At 37.4% G+C, this 24273-nt stretch overlaps 1 protein-coding gene across 13 annotated transcripts in view; it reads right to left on the bottom strand.

The window, feature by feature from the left end:
- TANC1 (tetratricopeptide repeat, ankyrin repeat and coiled-coil containing 1) overlaps positions 1-24273 on the bottom strand; it is a 97587-nt gene that overhangs the window by 24933 nt on the left and 48381 nt on the right. For 12 of the 13 annotated variants that reach the window (XM_035566027.2, XM_035566028.2, XM_035566023.2 and 9 more), the window contains 10 exons: positions 20298-20399; positions 16640-16761; positions 14801-14990; positions 11463-11720; positions 8022-8147; positions 6402-6683; positions 5781-5932; positions 3654-3885; positions 2094-2260; positions 935-1542 (listed from right to left, as the gene is read on the bottom strand). In XM_035566027.2, coding sequence (XP_035421920.1) covers positions 935-1542; positions 2094-2260; positions 3654-3885; positions 5781-5932; positions 6402-6683; positions 8022-8147; positions 11463-11720; positions 14801-14990; positions 16640-16761; positions 20298-20399 — 2239 coding nt within the window. The remainder of the gene's footprint in view (positions 1-934; positions 1543-2093; positions 2261-3653; positions 3886-5780; positions 5933-6401; positions 6684-8021; positions 8148-11462; positions 11721-14800; positions 14991-16639; positions 16762-20297; positions 20400-24273) is intronic. The other variant, XM_050711461.1, reaches the window with a different exon arrangement.

The following is a 24273-nucleotide window of genomic DNA, read 5'->3' as shown; positions in this document are numbered from 1 at the left end:
CTCAGATAAAATCCAATCTTTTTAGAAGTGAAAAACTCAAATCCTTTCAAAATTTGATATAAATTGTGTATTTAGTTATTCTACATCTACAGTAGCTGGTGTTCTAGCAAAGTGTGGAAATGGCAAAACCCTGAGGTATGCCACATACCATACATTAATCTGATCATATACTACAATAGGACAATTGACCACATGCTAATTCAGAAAACTGTTTTGCTTATGAAGCTGGGACAGGGCTTCTCATATCATCTTCACACATTTCTGAACAGAATTTTTCATAAAGGGCAGCTTTAAGTAAAACTTGGAAACAAGTCTTTCTGTTAAGAGCATGCGTTGTGCATCACGTGTTCAGCTGGCCCAGAGTGCACCTAGCAATGTCGAAAGACAGTATGGGCCAAACAGTCTGCAAACCTGATAATTCTGCCTACTGAAATGTTTTTTGTTAAGCCCACTCTCTAAAGCACAGAGAAGTCTTGGGTCTGTAATAATTTTATAAATCAGCGTCAATTTTTCTTTTGTAGAAACAAAAAAATATGGAAACTGAGCCCAAATGATCTGTTTTTCTTTCTGTTCCTGCACTCTGAACAGACATGGTGTTGCTGCACATAATTGTCAACTATTTTACTATATTAATAACAACATAATACTCTCAATTCTCAAGGATTATAGCGAAGTCAAATGCAAATTCTGCAAAGTCAATTATTTTTGTCACTTCTGATGACAATACTGTTTCTGGTCAAGTTTACCTTGATCATTCCTTGTAACTTCTGGCAACTGCTCAAGTTTACTTTCAAATATGCAAAAGTTTTCATTTGGAAAAAGTTAGCTGTGCTTTTGTTTTACCATTACTCTCTCCTCTCACCAATTGTTGAAAACAATTATGTAAAACATAACTGCAGTTATTTGAATATGATTTACTGCAAGTTTCATTTACCTTGGCTCACACAAGAAGTCAGTATTTTCACCGTCTGCTCTCCAAACAAGCCATTCCCTGAAGGAAGGATGGCAGAACATACGTGTTTTGTCACGTCTTTTTATCAGAAAACATGAAAGGGCCTCCATCCTTTGGCTGAAGTCTTCCCATTGTTGTTCACCATTTATTTGGCCTGCATTAATAGCTTGGAAAATCTGGTCATCTGTCATGGGATGTAGGGATGCCAGTGCCACATTTAATATCGGGAGGGCTCGCTCAAAAGCAGAGTTTGTCATGAACTTCATGTTACACTGAAGTAAGTACAGTTCTGATAGAGACACTGGAACTACCTTATAGCTTGCACTTTTGATTACTAAATGACCTTTTTGGAAAAGATCCAAAGTCAGTTTCAAGTAGAGATAAGATCCCAGGCTTCTCATGATCAGGTGGTTACTCACTTTCCCAATAATAGCTGCATCAGCTTTTCCATTTAAAGATATGTTGTTTATAATTTCCTGACTGCTATTAATTCTGTACTGAATGTAAGCATTCAAGTCATCATGAATTTCTTTGTTGTCTGGAAAACTGTCCAGGGATATTGTGATAAAGGGAAGTGAACTTGCTACTTCCTGAAGAGGGGGAAGAAAGAAAAAACACACAAGCATTATAGCATTCCAGCACTGAACACTCACTAATGCATCTTTCCTATAGCTGTCTTCTGTAATGAGTATTAGGCAGATTAAAAACAAGCTTGCTATCTCTACTCTGGTTTTGCAAATACTGTTCACTGATAACAGCATAACAGCATTTCTGCATAGGAAGTTCTCAAACACAAGATCACTATGTGCTTCCAGTTATTATTATTATTATTAAATCTTTCACTCATTCATTTGTTCATTTCTCTCTTGAAGGCCAAGGAAACATACTCTGATTTCACCACTACTTGTATTACCAATTCTACTAACATACTCAAGAAAGTGATTCAAAACAAAGCATACTGCTGATATGATAATTTTTCACCATAAAGAAACATGCAACAACATAGAAGGAAAAAAAAACACACCAAAGACTTGACTTGGAATTCCTCTAAAACCAGTGCTTTTCATAATAATGCAGCAACATAAATATAAAAGATCACTTTGTCTTTGAAAGTAAGAAAAAAGTTAAAAGGTGTTCTTACCTTGAAGTTAGTTCTTACAGTCACAATGAGCTTCAGCCACGGAGGAAATTGACAAATTATATTTGTGATAAATGATGAAATTGTGTCACCATAATCAGGTTTATGAAATTCAGCATCATTTAGACCATCTACCAAAATTATGTAATCATCGTCAGGAATTTTCTGCTCTGAAATATGAAAATAAAAAAAAGAAGTGATTATACGTTCTCCCATTATGTGGCATATTTTTATTCCCAAATTTTAAACATCAAGGATTCTATGATTTTATGAACAATGTATTTTTATGCACAGCAATACATTTTATTGCATTTAGACATTATTTTAGACATTGAACATTTAGACATTTAGAATATTTTAGACATTGAACTGAAAAACAGTACTATCATCACTTAAACCAGCCCACTCTTTATACTTAATGATACTGGTCAGATAATTAAAAAAATTCGGTTGAAATGTTGTAACTATAATACAACATTGACACAGAGCGCTAAGAAATGGACGCAATCACTTACAATACAGTGTTTTCAACTGTGATTATGGATCTATTTTACAACCGCTTTAAAAAGAGTAAGAGATTAAACAAGGCTGTTAGCATGTAACAGGGATGAGATGCATGGATATGGGACGAATGCATACACATACTGTTTAGGCTATTAATTGACACCACTTTTAATTACTAACCATTTACTTAAAACTTATACTTTACTGGATTTACCATACAAAGAAAAGCATGCAATTTACAAAAATCTTGAAAGCATTGGTTTGTACTTTTAAATTTGAGAAGAAAAGCTGTAACAGCTTGATAAACTAACATTGTTCATTTTGAGCGCTGGTTAAGAATGAAAATCCTGGGGTAAACGTAAGATTCGATGATGCATTTCACAGGTATTTGTTAACAGACACCAAAAAAAAAAAAAAAAAAAAAAAAAATCAAGAACTGCAGACCAATTTTCATAGAAATGAATGAACTCTTCAGACACAGAAAAATCTCCTCCCTCAACCTACTATATATGAAGTACATCCTCAGCTGGCACATAGACTGTGAAGCTATCTATTTTCAGGGAATATTTTTCAAGATTTTTTTTTCTTAAATACAAAATCATGTTGTCACATGCTTTCTTGGAAAACTGTCATATCATATTTCAGTTTAAAAAGCAAGTAAAAAACTCATCCAATTTGCAGATGTTTAGGCACAGAAAATTACTAAGCAAAAAAAAAGTGACTAAAGTCAACAGCATCTGAAAACAAAATCTTTTAATACAAGATATAGCAGCCTTAGCTTCAAGCCACAAAGTTATCCTTGAGTTTTCTGGCAAAAAGTAGATGTAAAGCTTCCATAATTTTTAATGTTTCATAGAATTCTACTTTAAAATGCAAAAGAACTGTTTAAAAACTATTATTGTTACAAACATTTACCACAGTTAAGGAATCCCTTCTCCAGGAACGTTCTGCTTTACTTATTTCTCTTTTGGCATTAAATTAGCTGTTTCTAAGTTCTTCCCCCCGACAATATTTATGAAATTTAGATTCAGTTTCCAAATCACTTCTTGTTTGATTTACCTTTCCTGAGGTTTGAAAGTGGTTCCAGCACTCCCCTTTTAAAAGCTGCTGCTGGATCTTGGACACAAGATCTCAGGCTAAGCATGCTTTGTAGATGAGGCTCTTTTATTAGAAGATCTCTGTATGCTGTTAATTGGTTGGAACGGCAAAGTAAGGCTGCAATACTGTGCACAAATTCTGGGACAAGACAGGTGTATGTGTTGTCAGCTTGACAATAATGATAAGCAACGACCTGGAGAAAAAAGAAAAAACAAAAGGCTTACCCATTTAATACTTAAGATGGCACTTGTTAGTCCAATTACAATAAAGGTTTACCAAATTTCTCTTTCAGCTACAGAGTATTTTTCAGTGTTAGAATAATTATCTAATTCCATAATTGTTGTCAGATGGCTTATGCCAAGAGGTGTAAAGGCACAAGAAGTTAGATCGTGAAATAGATTTTGATATTGTAGGCCATGCAAAACGGAAAAGAATTCAAAATGTCAGATTCTGGCAGGAAAATATAGTAATTTGAGTTCATCCCACTTGAATACAGGGGGATGAATATCTAATCTCTAAGAAACTAAAGTAGTAAAGGCAAAAAAAAATAATTTGAGTCTCCACTAAGCAAGCTATTAGCTAAAACTAAACAAAATTGTGCCACACTAAACACCCCAGGACCAACTTGATCATCATTAGACAACAGCAAATGACAAACAGCTACTGAAGACATCCTCATAGAGGCAAAAGGACAACTGGCTTCATTATGATTAGTGCAAAGGTATGTACCACTTAATAATAAAACATAATATAGATTGTATTCCTTTGAAAAATCAAATAACAAGAAAAATACTCTGTTTACAGTAGACAGCCAAAGTCTAGCAGCACAACAATCAACCTTTAATGCAGAAACATACAATAGAATATCCCGAGTTGGAAGGGACCCACAAGGATCACTGAGTACAATTCCTGGGTCCACACAGGACCACCCAAAAATCAGACCCCACGTCTGAGAGCGTTGTCCAAATGCTGCTTAAACTCCAGCAGGCTTGATGCCGTGACTGCTGCCCTGGGAAGCCTATTCCAGTGCCTGACTACCGTCTTGGTGCAGAACCTTTTCTTAACACCCAGCCTGAGCCTCCCCTGGAAACTCGATGCTGTTCTCTCGAGTCCTGTCGCTGGCCCCAGAGAGCAGAGATCAGTGCCTGCCCCCTGCCCCTCCCTCTGCTCCCCTTGGGAGGAAGCTGTAGGCTGCCATGAGGCCTTCCCTCACTCTCCTCCTCTCTGGACTGAGAGAACCAAGGGACTTCAGCTGCTCCTTGTGCATCTTGTCCTCCAGACCCTTCACCACCTTCATAACCCTTCCTTGGGCACTAACTGTTTTATGCCCAAAACTGGCACTCAAAACTGCACACAGTGCCTAAAGTAAGGCTGCACCAGGCAGAGCAGGGTGGGATGGTGTCACGCCCCCCCCCCAGTCCCTGACCAGCTAGCAGTACTGTGCCAGAGGCACCCCAGGGCATGGTCAACCCCCTTTGCCACCAGGGCACACTGCTGACCGCTATTCAACTTGCCGTTGACCAAAACCCCCAGATCCGTGAGCCAGCAATGTGCCCTTGCTGCCAAGAAGGACAATGGTAGCCTAGGGTGCAACACGAAGAGCACTGTCTGTAGGAAAGAAAATAATTGCACTTCAGTGCTTTTCATAAAATAGTTTCCAAAAAAAACTTGTATCATGGAATATAGATGCATTATATACAGTCCAAATACTTTGTTGTCTTTTTCTTTCAGAATTTTGCCTGTGGAAAGCATACTGAGCAACTACTTGAAGAGAACACATGGCCTCTTTTTCAAGTTAAGGATCCCAACCTTCTCATACACATAGAAGAGACTGAAGTTTTTAATTGAATTTAATTCTATTACTTTACTTAAACTAAAGAATTCAATTAATAACTTGAAAGGTATATAGCTGGTTTCACCAGCCATGAAACTTGCACGTCTTTTTTAAGTGTCCAATGTTACCGCCTGTTCTCCCATCACTGACTATTTGAAATATTCAGAAGGCTTTGCAAATCAGACTGTCTCCACCCAGGCTATATGTTTCCTAATATGCTGAAAGAAAAAATCCATTAGTAATGGAAAACTCACCTTTGAAGCAAGTCGCCTCACAGAATCACCTGTTTGATTTTGGTATTCAGGACTACCGGGACAGTTCAGAGTCTTCATTGTGTATGTACCACTTGTTGGAGGAGTAGACAGAGGTAACCGACTTAAAGGAATCTCCTGACAGGAGTCACCACCTATTTTTAAAAGGCAACAAATGCAAACAAGACTAAATTTGCTGAAAACAGACTGTTTTATACGAAAGCATTACAGAATCTCTTTATCGCTAGTAGAAAAATCGCCTGCTCCTGTGCTCTTAAGAGGTGGTACTTCAAAAGTGACCAGCATTGTTGGACCCTAATGGCTTCTAAAGCAGATTCCCAGGGGAGCTTACTAATTAGTTCCCTGAGCAGCCTGAATTCTTCTCTCATACTGCCAATACTTTGGGGTATGCACTGCATGATAGAATGAAGAGATTCTACATTGTCTCCATTTTACCTTGCTTTTTGATGGGCTAAGCCCATGGTAGGTACATTATGTGGAAGGTATTTTTCAAAACATTTGTGGAGGAGTTGGTGAAGTCCTAGTAACTTAAGTCAGAAAAGCAAACATACTGACTCGTTATCAGTACAATAACCCAAACAATTATTCAGAGAAGAGACTTACTTTGGGGGGATGAATTAGGACTATTTGAAGCTATTTGCCTCATGCGACCTCCATGGCAGCTAAGTGCCACCAGCCGTGAAATAATAGCAGTTTTCCCGAATCCCACACTTCCAGTAATGACTGCTCCCTGGTTCTCTGCTGGATCTGTATTCTTCATTTTTTCTTCAATTGCTTGAAACAGCCATTCTCTTCCAACAAACACCGAGTCTGTTGTTATGCTTGGCACTTCAAACAACAGTGGCTTCAGCAAAATATCTTGAGGCTTATAGGGAACGAAACGTGCTGAGAAGAGGTGGCAGGGAGAAAAATTTATTAGAAACTAGTTTTGCAATAGAACAGCACTGCTTCAGAAGACAATTTTGTTCAGCGACTTGTTGATCATGTTCATAATCAGACTTTTTAGAGCTTCCACCATGAAAATAATAAAAGCTGATCTGCTCGGTTTGGGTCACCTCCATAACTCCTATGTGAATTAAATTATAAATAAGTTACAAGTATAATTTCAGGATATTTTTTACAATTGAATTTGAGTTTTCTTAAAAGTGCATCAATAATTCCATAAATTGATGTTTCAAACATTTTTCAATTTAACATGAGTTACACTGCTGAACATTTCAGTAGCATGTCTTCGAAGCTGTAAATATATGTACAGAAAAACGTACAGAGAAGAATTCTTTGTTAAACCAGAAAAAATATTTTTGAAGCAATATAAAAAAATTACTATCCTCTTTTTCAGTACTTTTGAAGCCATAAGAACAGAAAGTACTCAGCACAGCTAAAAGTGTGGTCGCATTTGATTACTTGAATCTAAACATTTGCTGAACACGTGACAAGATATACAGGAGAGAAGAAGAATTTGGTTTTAGTTGCATTAAATACATTAAAATTTACAGAAACATAATGTTCACTAATATAATGGTATGAGGATTCATTAACTAAATCTAATGGTACACATCAGCATTGATCGACAAATGTGAAAAAACATAAGTGAAAGACGACAGGATAACCTTTTCCTGCTTTTAATTGCTATTGATCAGTTAACAGAACCTGCAGATGACTAAGCTGGTTAAGAGAAGAAAAGAAAATATAACCCACCTCACTTGCATTTAACATAACCTTGGTATTTTCAGACTCAAAGACCAGAAATATTAAAGAATATTTTTGTCATTAACACATCTAATGGTATTAGATCAGTTTTCTTCCTAAAACACAATTCTAATGACAGTGTCTGAAGATTTTTAATCCAGTGTAGTCTCTCAAATTGTAGTATGCTATTACCTAAGTATTGCAGATGATAAAATCTGGCAATCATGAAAATCAGTCTTTCCTAAACACTGGTATTACACAACTTCAGTTCGGACATTCACATGATCTGCACAGCACTGCTTATACACACTTAGTTAAACAATACACTGATTAAAAGCCACACATTCAATTTCTAAACAGCAAAAAGCGTGAACAAGCATGTTATTTTCAGACATATTGAGTGATCTGTGAAGTGCACAATACAATATCATTTTGTAGGATATGGTGTTTACAAAGATCTCAGAACGTCTATGTTATGAAACTACTTAACAACTGTGTGACCGTGCCAAGACAGATGCAGATGTAAATGTTTACCTTTACTTTCCTGCTGCACTCTTCCACCAGCAGTGTTGTGCCAAGGCAAGCGAATTGAAGTGCGTAAAGGAGTATTTCTTTGTCCATCCAAATAACTCAGATCTTCCAGTTTGGTAGAACTTGTTGCTAAAGTATTAAAGAATTGAAGCTTATTTTTCTTACAGTATAATTTACAATGAGCGTTGTTATTTACTATATTTCTTTCCTCAACATAGTACTTACACATGATTTCTAAATGATTTTAGCTAACTTTTACTTTAAAAAAAAAAACTGGCAATTTCTCTCTAGAGATCTTTTCTTACTACACTATCTCCTTGAAATATCCATTGGAAGAGTGGTGTTCTTTAGTCAGATTTGAGTTTTATTGATTTATGTATTTAATGAAAAATATTAACATCAAAATCTAAACTGACACTAAAATTCCTGAAAAGAAGCTAAAAACCAAACAAACAAAGAGACAGAGGGTACAAATTATTCAGTAAAACTTCTTACTTCTGCACAGAAACACAGGAACTACCTGATTCTTTCATCTCAATTTCTTTCTGAGTTGCCATCGATCTGTACCATGCAATTAGCCTAGCAGACACTGCATTACTCCACCACATTCAGGACATCAGCAATATTGCATTAACTCTCTAAGCTTCCCCATACTCCTTTGCACAGATAAACAGAACTCTAAACCATACAAAAGCTCTTGTTGAGAAACCATCTGCAACAGTAGTTGATTTCACACCGTACTCAATGCAATACAGCAATACTTCTACTGCGTAAGTCACTCTGAGAACAGTAACAGAATTTGTGTGCATCACTTCACAAATATTTGCTCAGCCACCATCTGCTGCAGTGGTTGAAGTCATTCATGTTATAGCATTTACAAAACTCATGCACTTTTAAGTCTAAGAGCAGCCAAAGCTAAAATCTGAGAATCTGTATTTCAGACAAATATAACAGTCACATTTCCCAAAATTTATGCAGTACTGCTACAACATCCATGAAAAGAAAGTGGTTGCCTGCTTCCTACCCAGCCATGTCCCAGAATCAGCATTACCCATGTCCAAGAGGCACCAGTTTTAAACTGACATGCAGATCAAGTACTTGGAGAGAACATAAATCACACAAAAGCAGGACAAATGCTCCAAATCATAACCAGAGTACATGAACTTCACATATGATACAGGAGTTAGAATATCTACTTTGTCAAGATCATGAACTCAAAAGTTTTCTTTAGGAAGAGGATAACAAGATAAAAAGAGAAGGCAAGAGCATAGTATGGTTTATGGTCCATCTCAGAACTCTGGAAAAGGCCCCCAGAATAAGAAGTCAGACATAGTAACTGGGAACGCAGTAACAGGAAGTCACATTCAGTGATTCCTAGAACAAGACACCTACTCGTCTGAGCAGGGATTGGAGGTGTGACAACTTCCAATCTCATGTTCATAAAGAAGGAGACCAGCTTCATCAGTCTCTTACCTGCAAGGGTACTGAAAATCAATTATTTTTCTTGCACATGTAGCAAAATTGTCCAGTTTTTAAAAAGGGATATTTAGCATTGGCACTCAAAAGCCAGAAAACAGTCTGGCTACAGTCATCTACAGCTTAGAGCACACTAGATTTCACAAAAATCTGTAGCCAAAATCTCTACAACACCAGATACTAGAACAACTTAGAAAAGGATATTACAGTTCTTTTGACAGTTTTGCACAGAGCATTAACTTATCTGCACTATAAAAGCTATAGGTCAGCTCACTCAACAGGCAAATTACAGCTAAATCAAGCCATTTTCAAAGCAGACTCAAATATTGTTTCTAACATTTGTAATTCTACAACTATATAAATAGCTACAGGCATGCTTAATTCATTGCAATTCTTTGCTAGTGCTCACTCTGAGAAATTCACTTCTGTGAACAGCATGATTCTAATGAATAAACACAAAAGAAAACATAGCAATTAAACTAAAAATCTTGGTAACTCTCCTGCTGTGAACCTGGTCATCATTGTATTCATATCACTATATGTTGCTGCAAAATAATCCTTCAACAGTATAATTTTGATTTTGAAACACTGTGCATTTTTACGGTATTTTAAAACCTCAAATTACATTTGTCAAGACTGCAGTGTGTGGCTTTCAGTATCTCTCATGACACTTCATGAACCATTCTAAATGTAAGACTATTTTGTATTAGCACTGGATTTTGGCTATTACTGACAAGTATTAAGTTATTGATAACACTGAACTGCCAATTAGCATCTTTTTCTTTTGCAGTTCCAGTATATTACAATTTCCTGGACTTTTCAGAAACTAACACTCTATATATATGTTCTTCAAAAATGAAAAGGAGAGTGTTTCTCTTTTTTCAGCAAACCAACATGTTTGTACATTCACAGTGAAAACACAGAACTAGTGCTTATGCATAATCTATAACTTTACAGGTCCAAAACTTAAAGTGGTATTGTCAGAACTTAAAAATTCTCAAAGCTGCTAGCAGATTATATGCCAAAAGATTGCTCTTGATAACATCAAAAGCTGGTTTACTAACAGTACTTCCCCCATGAAACTTATCATACTAAGGAAATTCTATGCAGCATTTTTTTTTCATATTTTAAACTTAGAATACTCCCTGTTATTAGCAACATTTTCTAGCTGCAATTAAGTATGTCTTCCCCTCTTCCTTCTAGGAATCACCAACACCCAAGCTCTAACCTGTTTATTGAAGTTTTCTTCACTTTGCATTTAGTAGTTTTCTTCTAACTTGTTAGCTAAATCTACTGTCTCATATATGGCACCCATGCTCAGGAGAGCACTTTGTCAGATCATTTTGCTTGGAGAGTTATATTTCTGTAAGCAAACGGAATTTGATGGGTTCTACTAGTACAGCTCAAGTCAGATGTGCTTCTTCAGGGATTTTTGGATTTTACAAGACTTATAAAAAGTAGGGGTGAGGTTGCATATGTGTCTATCATAGCTAAACAGACTAACATTTTCTGAATGGAATGATTCAACTAGAAAGCAGAATTTCACGTAGCTATTTAAATAATAATAATAAAAAAGTAATATGCGTTACTTGTTCACAGACCAAAGTATCATTTTGGTCTTAGTGTTAATCAGATTTACAGCTCTAGTGAATGTGAGCACACAGAAAAAGCAACAAACTTGAGGTGTTTTTTGATACCATACAGAGTCCTAGGATGACTGATGGATTTTAAAGTGTCCCCAAAGTTCTGCCTTAACCAATACCTACTAAACACAAGATGAACACTGTATGATAATTTTAAACAATTTAAGTAATACTTATCCATTCAGTTTAGAAACTACGCTTTTTTTTTTCCTGTGTGTGTCCTATGAAAACACTTTCAAACTAACAATATAACTTCAATTGTAAGATCAAGCAGAAATGTCACATCATTAACAAAAACATCCATTTTTCTATTTCAAGACTTTACCTGCAACAGAGTTTGGACGAGGCATTATCAAAGATCCAGAACTTTGAGTATAAGGAACAGGACCCTCTCCCATTGGTACTTCTTTTGCCAAATTCTCAGCAGATCCAATAGCCTCCTCTTCTGCAACCGGTGAACAATTATCTGTTCTTCGATCATGACTAATCCCTTGATGTGCTCCAGCTCTGAGACTCCCGTCCTTACTCCATTCCAAACTGGATCCACTACGATCATCGTTTTCTGACGAACTTGTTATCGTTGCTGAGAAATTAAAAGAAATTGAAGTACACAGCAGAGGAAAATGGCCCACCTGTGCATTATAATTTTCATACTCAGATGGCATTTAGGGCCTGCAGATAACAGTCAAGTAGTTCTCTACTGGATATTTTGTTTAATTTGAGTAATATTACTTAATTAAAGCCAAACAACACAGCTTAGAAAAATTCAAATTGGAAAAAACACTTCAGAAAGCAGACAAAAAAAATGTTCAGAAGAATCTAGGTATGTCTTTAGATCTGTGTAATCTGTGCTGAGTGGAAAAAAAACACTAAAACATTTATGATCTTGTATGACAGATCTATTACTTTCCCCAAATATGTCTCAATTTCTTTTAAAATTTAAAAATCTATGTAATATCTTGAAAATTTTCAAACCATTCTGTAAACACAGAAACAACAAAAGCTCTGTAAGAAATAAGAATAGCGCTTCTAGAGCGAGAACAAAAACTAAAAATGTGAATTATCAAAATAATACATTTAAAGTCAAATATTTTACAAACAGAATTCAAAATTCAATTCATTGAAAACATTTGCACAGTTTTTCTGAAGTCAGAAAAGAGAGGCTGTGGATGCCCCATCCCTGGAGGTGTTCAAGACCAGGACAGATGAGGCCCTGGGCAACCTAATCTAGTGGGTGGTGACCCCGCCCATGGCAGGGGGGTTGGAACTAGATGATCTCTGAGGTTCCTTCCAACCCAGGCCATTCTATCGTAAGTCAGAAGGCTTGCCCCAAGCCTACTTGTGACCAACAGTATTGTTCATAGTGTAACATCCTGTATACTGTATAAATGATAAAAACCTCAATACTGTTCAGAGATCTAGCTCACCTAACAGCTTAGCTGCATTAGGATGGCAGTCAGCCTGGACTCTCACATACCTCACAAACTAATCTTGGCAGAACACTTCCTGCAACTGAGATTTATACAAGGTTTCCTAAGTACCTGCTACATTTCACTGGCAGAAAGAGTACAAGGCTAGATGCACATTTGATCAGGCCCAGTGGAGTATATGAATGAAATTTTAGATTAAACACTCTGATTTCGGTTTTTAAAGTATTTCAGTGTACTACTGTATAAAGTAAATACGAGGCTCAAAAAAGTTTTTTCTGTTTATTATAAACAAATCAGGGAACATTTACAAATAATTTCTCAGTGCTATGTGAAACACTCTAGCAGTAAGATGTACCATTGTGGTTTTCTTTGCTGTAGAAGTACCAGATGCCACAAAATATACAACACAGTGCTATACAGATCCTTAGCTAAATGACAACTGCGGACTACACAGGTTTTTTGGATGCTGCATTACAGAATAGTAGTTTTCCACTGCTGTAGCAATTTGCTCAATGAAAGCTGAACCAATTTTAACTGCATTATCTAGAATGCTCCAGATAGTCCAGTTTGTTGGTTGGGGGCACAACTGTAACTAATAGAGGTCTCCTACAACATCTGAAAGTGTGAAGAATTTATACTTCTACAATCTACTGTACTGATGTTTATTAAAACTCCACTAATATATTTGCATAAGAAAATAATTTCCTAAAAACAAAGTACTTAAATGTTATACAAATACAGAAGTTGGACTCAATGATCTCTGTAGATCCCTTTCAACTTGGGATATTCTAAGATGTTACATAAATGAGACTTTTGACCCATGAAAACCATCTCTCTTAGGGTAAATGACCAGTAAAAACGATGTTATGCCATAACATATGACTACTATTAATTACTTCACTTTCTAATTAAATTCAAGAACATCTATAAAGCCAGAGTGAAGTGTATTAGTACTTGCCAAGAAGTACTGATAATACGTTCTTAACTGTGTTAAGGAAACGTATGTTATCAGTACGTGGCAAGTACTGCAACAACAATCAAGTTACTATACATAACAGCAGGCAGGCAGGCAGATACCACTTTCACTTGCAACTCCTTCTATTAACAAAAGTTGCAATTAAAAAGTTAGTAAGTTCACAAAGACAATAACATGACTTAAGTTTATATTGTTAAATCGAGGCATTTAAGATTTAGAATTGCTTTCTTTTACAGCATCCCTAAATTTTGTTAAACTGCTAGAGCTAAATAAAACTGGAAGTTTGCTTTTGTAGATTGAGAAAGCTTCAGGTTAGGGGGCACACTGTGGCCTTCCTTCCCCCTCCCCCTGCCCCCCCACTTTTTTTTTTTTTTTAAGCTTAACAGCTGTTACAAAATCAATTTTAAATACCAACTCCTCAACCAATTGGTCCCTTCTAAAAAACTGACTAAATCAACAAAGAATAAATCTTCTTACAACAGTTTATAATAACTCTAAAATTATGCTTTTTACATCTTACTCTGGCCGTCCAGAGAATATTAAAGCAGCCATTTGAACACTCAAAGCTATAGGAAGATAGCTTTACTGATAAGGACTCACTAGGGAAGGGAGCAGAAATAGAGAAGATGGTACAAACAAGGCAGCAAAGAATTCATAGCTTTTCTTTATACAGAAAAGACTTGCTAAAGTTATCTAATGATAGCTGACACCACATTGGATATGCATATATAGCCTCAGTTCAGTCATCCAATTTGCAGAGGATCCCACGATTTCACCTCTTCCTTGATGCCCCATTTACACTTCGCTTTCATGCCAGTTACTCTGATGTCTGAACTGTTTCTAAACAGCTTTATTTGGATTATCCTCACAACAAGTAGCATTAATTAATTTTTCCTCCACTGAAAATCAAACCAGCTTCAACGTATTCTGTCCTTCACTATTAGGAAATACATTGTAGAGGCAAATACAATGGAAGAAGTAAAAATAATAATTGGAGCAAAACAGAGGAAATTGTTTTGAAAGGAAAACATGCAGAAATTAGAACTGCACCATGAAAGCAAAAGAAGAGAAACGCACATCTAACAACAGCGACTGTTACAGGCAAGAAATAGGATTTCAATTTCCAAGTACAGAGGACATGAAATGGGATCCAGCTATGGCATAAAAATCAAACACTGTCACGAAGCAGCTATTCAGATCTGCAGTATTAAGAGAAGGTTAATTTCTATTAATTGCATTACTAATTAGGATGCTTACCTATAATTCCACTGTCCTTGCTCTCCAGGGTGGAGCTAGGGCTGCTAATGGTTCCACAGGGACTACCTTTGTTGGCTGCTGTTTTGCCAGCACAGCTATTGAGAGTTGAGCATGGGCTATCAGTGCTAGGTGATGTAGTGCTGCTTGTGAGGGTAGAACATGGACTGACTCCTTGACTGGTTATTGTACACTGCAGTGTGAAGAAAAATGAATAGTTATTGCACAGAAGGCAGTAAAATACTGTGCTGAAAATTAGAAGCAACAAGGTTAAACAAAGCAAAGAAACCATTTTCCAAGGAAAAACCTCAAGAAGCGAATGCTTATCTTGATTGGGAGCCTTATTGACATGTTTTCAGATAACTCTTATAATGCGTCTTAGAAGTCTAAAATATTGCTCATTATTCCCAAACAAAAAAGGGAAATTCATGATTAACTCGAAGAGCTGCAGTGAGGCAGATTTCATAGAATCATAGAATGGCTCGGGTTGGAAGAGACCTTAAACACCATCTAATTCCAATCCCCTGCCATGGGCACCTCCCACTAGACCAGGTTGCCCAAAGCCCCATCCAACTTGGCCTTGAACACTTCCAGGGATGGGACATCCACAGCTTCTCTGGGCAACCAGTTCCAGTTTACACCCTCAGAGTAAAGAATTTCCTCCTTACATCTAATCTAAACCTACCCTCTTTCAGTTTAATTACATTCCCTCTTGTCCTATATCACTGCAATCCCCAACAAAAAGAGTCCCTCCCCAGCTTTCCTGTAGGCACCTTTTAGGTACTGGAGGGCCACTACAAGGTCTCCCCACAGCCTTCTTTTCTTCAGGCTGAAGAACCCCAACTCTCTCAGCTTGTCTTTGTAGGAGAGGTGCTCCAGCCCCTTGATCATCTTTGTGGTCCTCCTCTGGACTCGTTCTAATACTGCCACATCCTTCCTATTACATTGGGGGCCCCACAGCTGAACACAGCACTCCAACCAGGGTCTCATGAGGGCAGAGCAGAGGGGGACAATTACCTCCCTTGATCTGCTGCCCACGCTGCTTTTGATGCAGCCCAGGATACGGTTGGCTTTCTGGGCTCCCAGTGCACATCGCCAGCTCATGTCGAGCTCCTCATCCACCAACATGCCACACCCCCAGGTCCTTCTCAGGGTGGATCTCAATCCATCATCTACCCAGTCTATATTTGTGTTAAAAACACTGGTACTGCAATCTTATTCACCCTTTCCTATCATTGGAATCCAATGCACTAAGAATTTTGAGGCCTGGGACAATAAGTGAAGAAAGGGAAGAGAAAGAGATTGGTAGTAAGCAGTTTAGGTTAGCAGATGAGTTTCATACAGTTACGAGCTACTCGATTCTCCCCAGTTCTACTCCTACATGACAATAAAAACCTTCAAACAGAAGTGAACTTCTTGGAAAGGAAAGGATGCCCCCAAAACATGCATCCATTTTAGCAAACCACTGAAATTTTCCATTCTCATAAATCACTGAGAATACCACGAAAAAATTCTCAATACTGAAATAATGCAGAAAGAACCCTAGCTGCTCTTCAGATTCATAGTAGCTTAGACTTAGCCTCCAAGACTGATGAGTCTATTCTTTTTTTCAGCTTTTTTTTAGGAAAGAATGCAAGATCAACCCACAATTAAAAGCAATCAAAACATGTAACTTGATTGTTATAATTCATTTACAATTCCATTACCGTATGACTATTAACATAGATTATATTTTGGTAGTTATCAAGTAACTGCAATTAGCAAACAGAGAAAATAAGGAAATAACATGAGTCCATTCAGAAGCAAGATGAACATTAAATATGTTGTTTTCTGTTATCCTACCATGGCTTCATTTTTCTCTTCTATATGAGCAGAAGTTGGGATCCCTTCTCCCAGTAAAAACCCCAATCTTGTCATCAATTCTTGTGCTGCAGGAGAACAGCTCGAGTCTTTATCAGGTTTTGCTTTGGAGACAGGGTGTGGGGGGGAAGTTGGTTAAAATTAGTCTCGTATTTGGAAAACGTTACAAGAGGCAGAAAAAGTACAATCAAATGTAAACACTGGATCTTCTCTCAAGCAGTATGTCTAACAGAGAAGCTAATGCCATTTAAACATTTTGCCTATTAGGCTTAAAATTGTTGGTGATTCTTGGATTTTCTGCATATTTGCACAAATCTAGGGGATGAAAAAAAACAAAACAAAAAAAAAACAAACAAGCCAAACACCACCCCTACCCCCACCAATCAAAACAGAAATGGTTAAGTGCAATTGTTTGTATGAAGACAAACAGTTCATCACTGGACTGATGATCAACACAATGACTATCATGTATCAACAGCAATAAACTCAGCAACATCAAAGCTCAGCATCAGATTGAAATTGTATTCCAGTAATTTTAAGAAAGTTTAATTCATATTGAAAATGTGAAAAGTAGAGGTTAATAACTCAGACTTACAATTTCACAGTAAACATTGCAACTAATACCGTTCATTTTTGTTGTTTTTTATGCAATGGAGGTGACACTATTTTAGATTTCCCAGCTTTTCTGGTTACAAAAATATTTATCAGTACAGTGTTTTAAAATATCTTCTGTTATCCAACAGATATAAGGAAACAGTATGGTCAGAAAGAGGCAACCCTGAATGAAAATGCAGTCATTGATTGTTACAGCTAACATAATCTTTTCACAAACTACCATCTCCTGCTATTTTCTTTGATGTCAACAGTTTGGCATCACCTACCAAAGTATAAGCTCTTCCCTAACAAAAACGTTTCTATGGTATTTAATTTTTTTATCCATTAAAAAGGAATAATATGCTGGCCTGTCTTTCCTCAGGTATAGTCAATTTATTAGGGAGCATCCTCTAATGACTCTGAGAATTTGCTCACAGCAGGAATTCTTAGCTATAGAAACACCAGCTGCATTACCTACCACCAGATTCTATAAAATGGGAAAAGCACAGGAGCATCTGTGCTGCTGCTTCCCAATCAGTGCAGTCTGAGCAAGGCACTGAGCCTGGGGACGTGATCCCAGACATCTGGAAGACAGTACGGACATCCAAACAGTTTTACCAGTATATAGTCTGGAGACTTCATGTAACAAAATGACCCTAATTGAGGAACATCTCAAAGAATGAGTGATGAAAGGGAGAGAGAGATGAGTGTGTATACTTATTAATTAAGTTTAAAAGAGAAAGACAAACAAGTCTCTCAGTTGCACTACCTTCTACAATACCAAAAAGCAGAGCAGAAAAACTATGACTAATCTGTTCCTTTACTTTTGTTTTTCCTTTATGGCTTCACTAAGCTAAATACATGGCTGAACAGGATTTTTTTTTTAAACCAAAAAAACATATGATATCTAACCACAGCTGATGTTCAGTGGGATTTGCAAGAAATGACACGTTCTTCCCCCAGTTGCAGATTGTAAGAAAAACAGAGAAAACAGTAATTTTAACTGAACTGAACAGCTTACCCAGTAAGCATTACTTCAGTGTTTCAATTTTCCTGAGTGATGCAAAACTCAGCTTCCAAACACGAACATTTCACTAGTTGAACATCCTTATTTATTTCACTTTAGCTCAGTGCCTACTTAAATATACGTATTTCTTAATTTTGTCTACAGTGTAAATTTTTATTCTGGAACATCTAATTCTATGACTTCTTCAATAACATCAAAAGGAGGAAATCTACAAAATGGGGTCTTTTTTGAAATCAGCTGATTTCACAAACACTTTAATTGCCAGTATTACCATTTTAAAGATAACTGTAATAATCAAAATGACAATTATTATAAAGAAAATGCATTTTCCAGTCAAATATTCCAAGACATGGCAATTTGCAAAACATTCTGAGATGCAAAAGCTTTAACTATTTCATTCCTATGAACAGTTAAAAATAAATATTATATTCAAATTTTAAGCTTTTACAGGATTGAGCAAATGTTACGCATAGTAAGAATGTCAGCTCAGCAGCAAAGATAAAATCCAAGAGTCAAAGGAGTTCAGCCCACCAATCATTGTTTAATCCTTAAACACTAGAATTCAGTTTTGACCTTTAGCATTCTCTCTGTCTGGGAATACAACTCTGTCAAGAGGAGGATTATTATGAGATGATCTTTAGATTGAAATGAGGTCTACAAGCTGTCCAGGATGTGTGTAAAACTTTAATGCCTGCACCAACATGGCTATTAAGATGAAGGCATAAGAGTGCCTAGGCTGACTGTAACATATCCAATACAACATAAAAGAGCAGATTGTGAAAAAATTTACAGTGAGTTCTATTTTCACTATTAATTATTAAAAATAAGTGGGTTTTTTGTTTGTTTTGTTTTTCTCCTAAAGGAACTATTTGTTTTTAAAAGTGTAGCTTTTATACTGTAGAATTGAAGCAAAAGCTAAAACAAAAATTTTTCAGCTGGAACCTGACCAGCTACATGCAATGACTTTAATGTGGCCTGATAAACTGCAAAAAATAATATAAAATAATATAAGACACGTGAAATCCATGCTATGGTGCATATAGTCATATACCAAGTTATTGGTAATTTTGCTTTGGCTATGACATTCACTGTCAAAGCTACACTCTGTTACATGCTAGTCAATTTAACGGACATGAAACTTTTCAAAAATTCCAATTAACTTTAGAGAATTAGCTTTATCAGCTTTGCCAGCACAGAAGTCTGCTGTTGCTGACTTCTTATTTAGCAAGCTTTTACAAAATTTCTAAAATGAAACACTGTATCCAGTGCAGAGATACACACTTGGAATCAGTTTACGTTGAAAAGAAAATTAAAAAAAAATCTAGTTGGCCTTTGCAATACGTAGTAATCAGCAACAGTCAACATTGTTTTACCTGCAGTACACATACAATTCCAAGAATTGAGACAGTTATAAAGATCACGTAAGTATAATGGAAAGCATTTCCTCCTTACAACAAGCAGGTGGAATTTGCTAAACTCTTACAAATAGAGAAACAAAATCACAGAATCACAGAATCCTCTAGGTTGGAAGAGATCTCCAAGATCATCTAGCCCAACCTCTGTCCTAACACTAACAAAACCTCCACTAAACCATATCACTAAGGACTACATCTAAACGTCTTTTAAAGACCTCCAGGGATGGCGACTCAACCACTTCCCTGGGCAGCCCATTCCAATGCCTAACAACCCTTTCAGTAAAGAAGTTCTTCCTAATATCCAACCTAAACCTCCCCTGGCGCAACTTGAGCCCATTCCCCCTCGTCCTGTCACCAGGCACGTGGGAGAATAGACCAACCCCCACCTCTCTACAGCCTCCTTTACGGTACCTATAGAGAGCGATGAGGTCTCCCCTGAGCCTCCTCTTCTCCAGGCTAAACAACCCCAGCTCCCTCAGCCACTCCTCGTAAGACTTGTTCTCCAGACCCCACACCAGCCTTGTCGCCCTTCTCTGGATCCTTTGTATCACTCTGAAATGAATAGCTGTTCTTCTAAAGGAAGTATCATTGAACAGATTCTTACCAGTTTGACTGGGTTCTCCTTGCTCTGCTCCTTTGCTCAGCAGTAGACCTGCCTCACCTGGCACTCTAGGACTTTCCACGTACTTGGGCTTCCTGATTGGACCTGCAACGGGAAAGAGCCAAGTAACAAATTTTTCCTGATGGACCACAAGTTTCAAACGTAAAGTGTCTATCCTCAGAGAGGAATAAAGTAGAGGAACTAGTTCTTACACGCAGAGCTGCTACTGTAAGAACTCAAGAGCTGTTGTACTTCCGCACTAGTGAGAAAGAAATGCTCTGTTTGGGCTTCTGGGAACATAAAGCCCACCAGAAAATCAAACCAGTCTGCTTGCTGTGACAATCCTGAAAGTTTCCAGTATATATAAAGTGAGTGACTTTATCATGTTAAAACTCAGGTAACTTCCAGTGGGCCTCCTCTGCAGAGCTTTCACTTTCCATTATAACAAGAAGATAATATTGTTAGGAGTATCTCTGAAACTAAGCGAGAAATCCTACAGGCAGACAGTTTGCAAAATTGGCACACTAAAAAAATCACACTAAAAATTTCTGCTTTCATAAAACAATAGCATTCCCAGTTTATATTAAGTTTAAATACACAACCTCTACTATTAAAAAGAGCGGTGCATTCACACACACACGAACACACTTTTAAAAAATTAAATTGATTCCCTCTTTGCTCTCCCTTTCAGCTTCATGCTTTGGTTTCAGGCTGTTTATGAACCTGTTTTTTTTTGCTGAACATGGGTTAGTAGGTTAGTAGCAACTGCAGGAAATGTTAACTACACAACTGTGCTTCTGGTCAGCAAAGTATCTAACTGAAAGGGAACGATGCTGCCCTCTAAAGGTTTAACAGAAAAAGCATACTGGTACTATTACATCAACATCTGCTTGCACTACAAACACAAAGGAGAAATTTTCATCTTAATTTAGCAATTGATAGTACTGGAAGGTAGGCTTCTACATTGATACGTCACAGAACTGAAACTCTACCATGTATTTATCCACGTCCTGAAAAAATATGTCGGTAGAATTTTATAACAATAAAAGCATTTGCAACACTGAGAGTTTTGGAAAAGCATAAACAGGGAACTTTGCAAAGTTACACATTGGAAAGCTAAGATACTTAAATGGAATAGGGAGTGGAAATATCATCATCTGTGGTACCGAAAACTGAAGGTACTGAACCTGAATTTTTGTCTTAAATTTTCACTAGTACGATCCCTTTTTTTTTTTTTTTTGTAATGTGTCTAATAAAGCCACTTGAAACTTTCAAAGTTTTAGTGAGCTAGAGGTGTAGTTTGTGATTCTAATGTTTCATTCAGAGCAAACTAAGTATTAGCTAGAAGTCCCGAAAACACAGTCAGTTACTAGACTTAAAAAATCTGAAATAGAGGTATTTCGGGAATTTCCCCAGCTCTGACAACAGATAATGATTTACCCTTCTTTTGAGCCCCATTTGTCCCCATCTAACTAAAAGAAGCCAGAGTTGAACAGAAATATTCATGTAAATGTAATTAAAGAGCATTTAAGCACTGCAAAGGGAACCTTTGACAATTTGAAATACTGTCTGACAGCAGAGGAAGGACTGGCTCCCAGGACTGCCATGCTCTTTGGTGGTCTTCCAGATCCTGAAATGATAGGTCTCCCCAAAAGCTTTTGTTCCACCCTACCCATTCCAAACTGTCCTTTGAACAGGACTCCAAGTCCCAGCCCAGTTCACTGTCGGAAGTGTACTCCCTCGCATCATCTCAGTGCAACTCCATTCCCCAGCCAGGCTCACTTTCTCTTATTTCCCTACTTTATTTCTGTTCTCTGATAAAGCTCTTCTTCTCTGACTTTCCTACTGTATTCCACTCTTGGTTTCCCACTACATTTCACTCTGTAGTTTAGGTTCAGTGGAAGAGACACCAGACTTTGACAAATCTACAGCACAGCAGGATCCCAATCTTCATCAGGAGCATGTAATTATTACTGAAATTCTTAAGCACTAACAATTATCAACAGCATGCTACACATGCCTTGTTTCCCAGATCTTTCACATACTGAAATGCATTACAGTTTCCACATTACTGATGATGTTTATAAGCCAGAATTAAAACTACGTTCAGAAGTCTTTTTTAAAAGCACTTACCAAAGAGAAAATCAAAGGCTACAGTGACTCAACTTTCAAGTCATGGCAACCTTTGGCTTTCAACAAACATTCCTGTCAGGTTCTTTATTTAGTCAAATTTATGATACACTTGAAAGCAAAACAAGATCCAAGATCTCAAGTCAAGCGTCTTCTCTGGTTAAACTGGTTAAGTTTGCACTGACAAGCATTAAGCAACTGAAGCTCTAGAATCAAGTTTCACAGATGTATTTCCAAGAAACCCCCTTCATCAGCAACAATCCCATGCTGATAGAAGGTGATATTCAAGTACAAATATATTTCTTATATTTCTCCATAACAAACTACTGACAAGGCTACTTGGTGGTTTTTGTCTTTGTTGTCTTGGGGGGGTAGTATTTGTTTCAAACAGGAAATAATCAGTAAAATAATACATAGTACTCAAACCCAATAAGCCTTGTAAGAAGCAAGCTGTAACACCGCGGCAGAACCTGGATTTTATTATTATTAAACTCTGAAGTTTCCAAGTAGTTTCACTTCCTGCCTCTGCCAGTTGCAGAACTAAGGACTGGATAATGGAAGGCCTTTTGCAAACACTTGAACTTACTGTTAATGAGAAGTGATACAGCAGTAGGCCAGGAAACACTCCCATTCAGGACCTGAGTCCCAGTTACTTCCCTGTCTACGCTGTAATGCAGTGCCAGAACTCTGGATTTAAGCACTGACTGGTGCCTCTCACGAAAGCCAGAACTGAAGCCAGAAAGCTTCAAGAAAGCTAGAGATAGTTGCTTGTAAACCAAGTGCAGTTCACGATACTCCGATAGTTTTAAAATAAAATAGCCTATAACGTACTGGATTCAGAAGAAAATGATCAAAAAAAGCTCCCAACAACAAAAGAAGCAAACTGAATTTCAGTCCTAGGTGACAACCACCTCACTGTGCTACTACCACCATGCCAACTGCTTCTTTGTTACTTCACTCCTTCAGGTCTCAGCTTCTTCCTCTCCCACCAGTAACAGAAGGATGAGTAATTACTCTCACAGAGTCTAATACTTCAAAGTGCTGGATAAAATAGAACTGTCTCTTGACAATTATTCTTAGTATGTGGTGTGCAAGGTGAACACCGTGCAAAAACAACTCCAGCAAGCTTGCTTCCCTCCTCTTATCCTCCTTAATGCTAGAGTACAACTCTGGACTGCACTTCTGTTCTTCAGTTTTTCCTCCTTTTTCTGGTCAGCAGATCTCCCTCACAAACAAAGTAAATACCATTTGGAAAGCACTAGGGAAAGACTGCAGGATTGATGTTAACTATACCACACAGCTTTTGATAATGTGGTTTTCTTGGCTACAATTTAAGTCCTCAGATAGTCATCTTCTACTTGGCTCAAAATTCAAGAGCATCCCAAAGTTCTCTGAGACAACCCATATTTTATCATGAAACACAGCATATTCAAGCTATGACACTTGTAGCCATACCAAGTGTCCCATACCTTGACAAACAGCCTCAAGTTGTGCCAAGGGAGGTTTAGATTAGATATCAGAAAGAATTTCTTCATGGAAAGGGTAGCTAGGCATTGGAACAGGCTGCCCAGAGAGTCGCCATCCCCAGAGGTATTTAAGGCGTGTGGATGTGGCACTTAAGGACATGGCTTAGTGGTGGATTTGATAGTGTTAGGTTGGTGGTTGGACTTTTGATGATTTTAAGGGTCCTTTCCAATCTAAATGATTCTATGATTCATTTTGGCAGTAGCTTCAGACACTACAATAGGTCTCCGAAATCTGCATTGATTTCTTGCTCGTTTCCATGGGTAGTTTAAGGTCAATGTCCACTTTTAAGAAAAGTTGCAATTCTCTACATCTCGGCCTCAGG

This window comes from Cygnus atratus, chromosome 6 (genome assembly GCF_013377495.2).
Source record: "Cygnus atratus isolate AKBS03 ecotype Queensland, Australia chromosome 6, CAtr_DNAZoo_HiC_assembly, whole genome shotgun sequence".
In the NCBI taxonomy this organism is placed as follows: Eukaryota; Metazoa; Chordata; class Aves; order Anseriformes; family Anatidae; genus Cygnus; species Cygnus atratus.
Note: the sequence above shows the minus strand (reverse complement) of the source record. Positions and strands in the feature narration are given on the sequence as shown.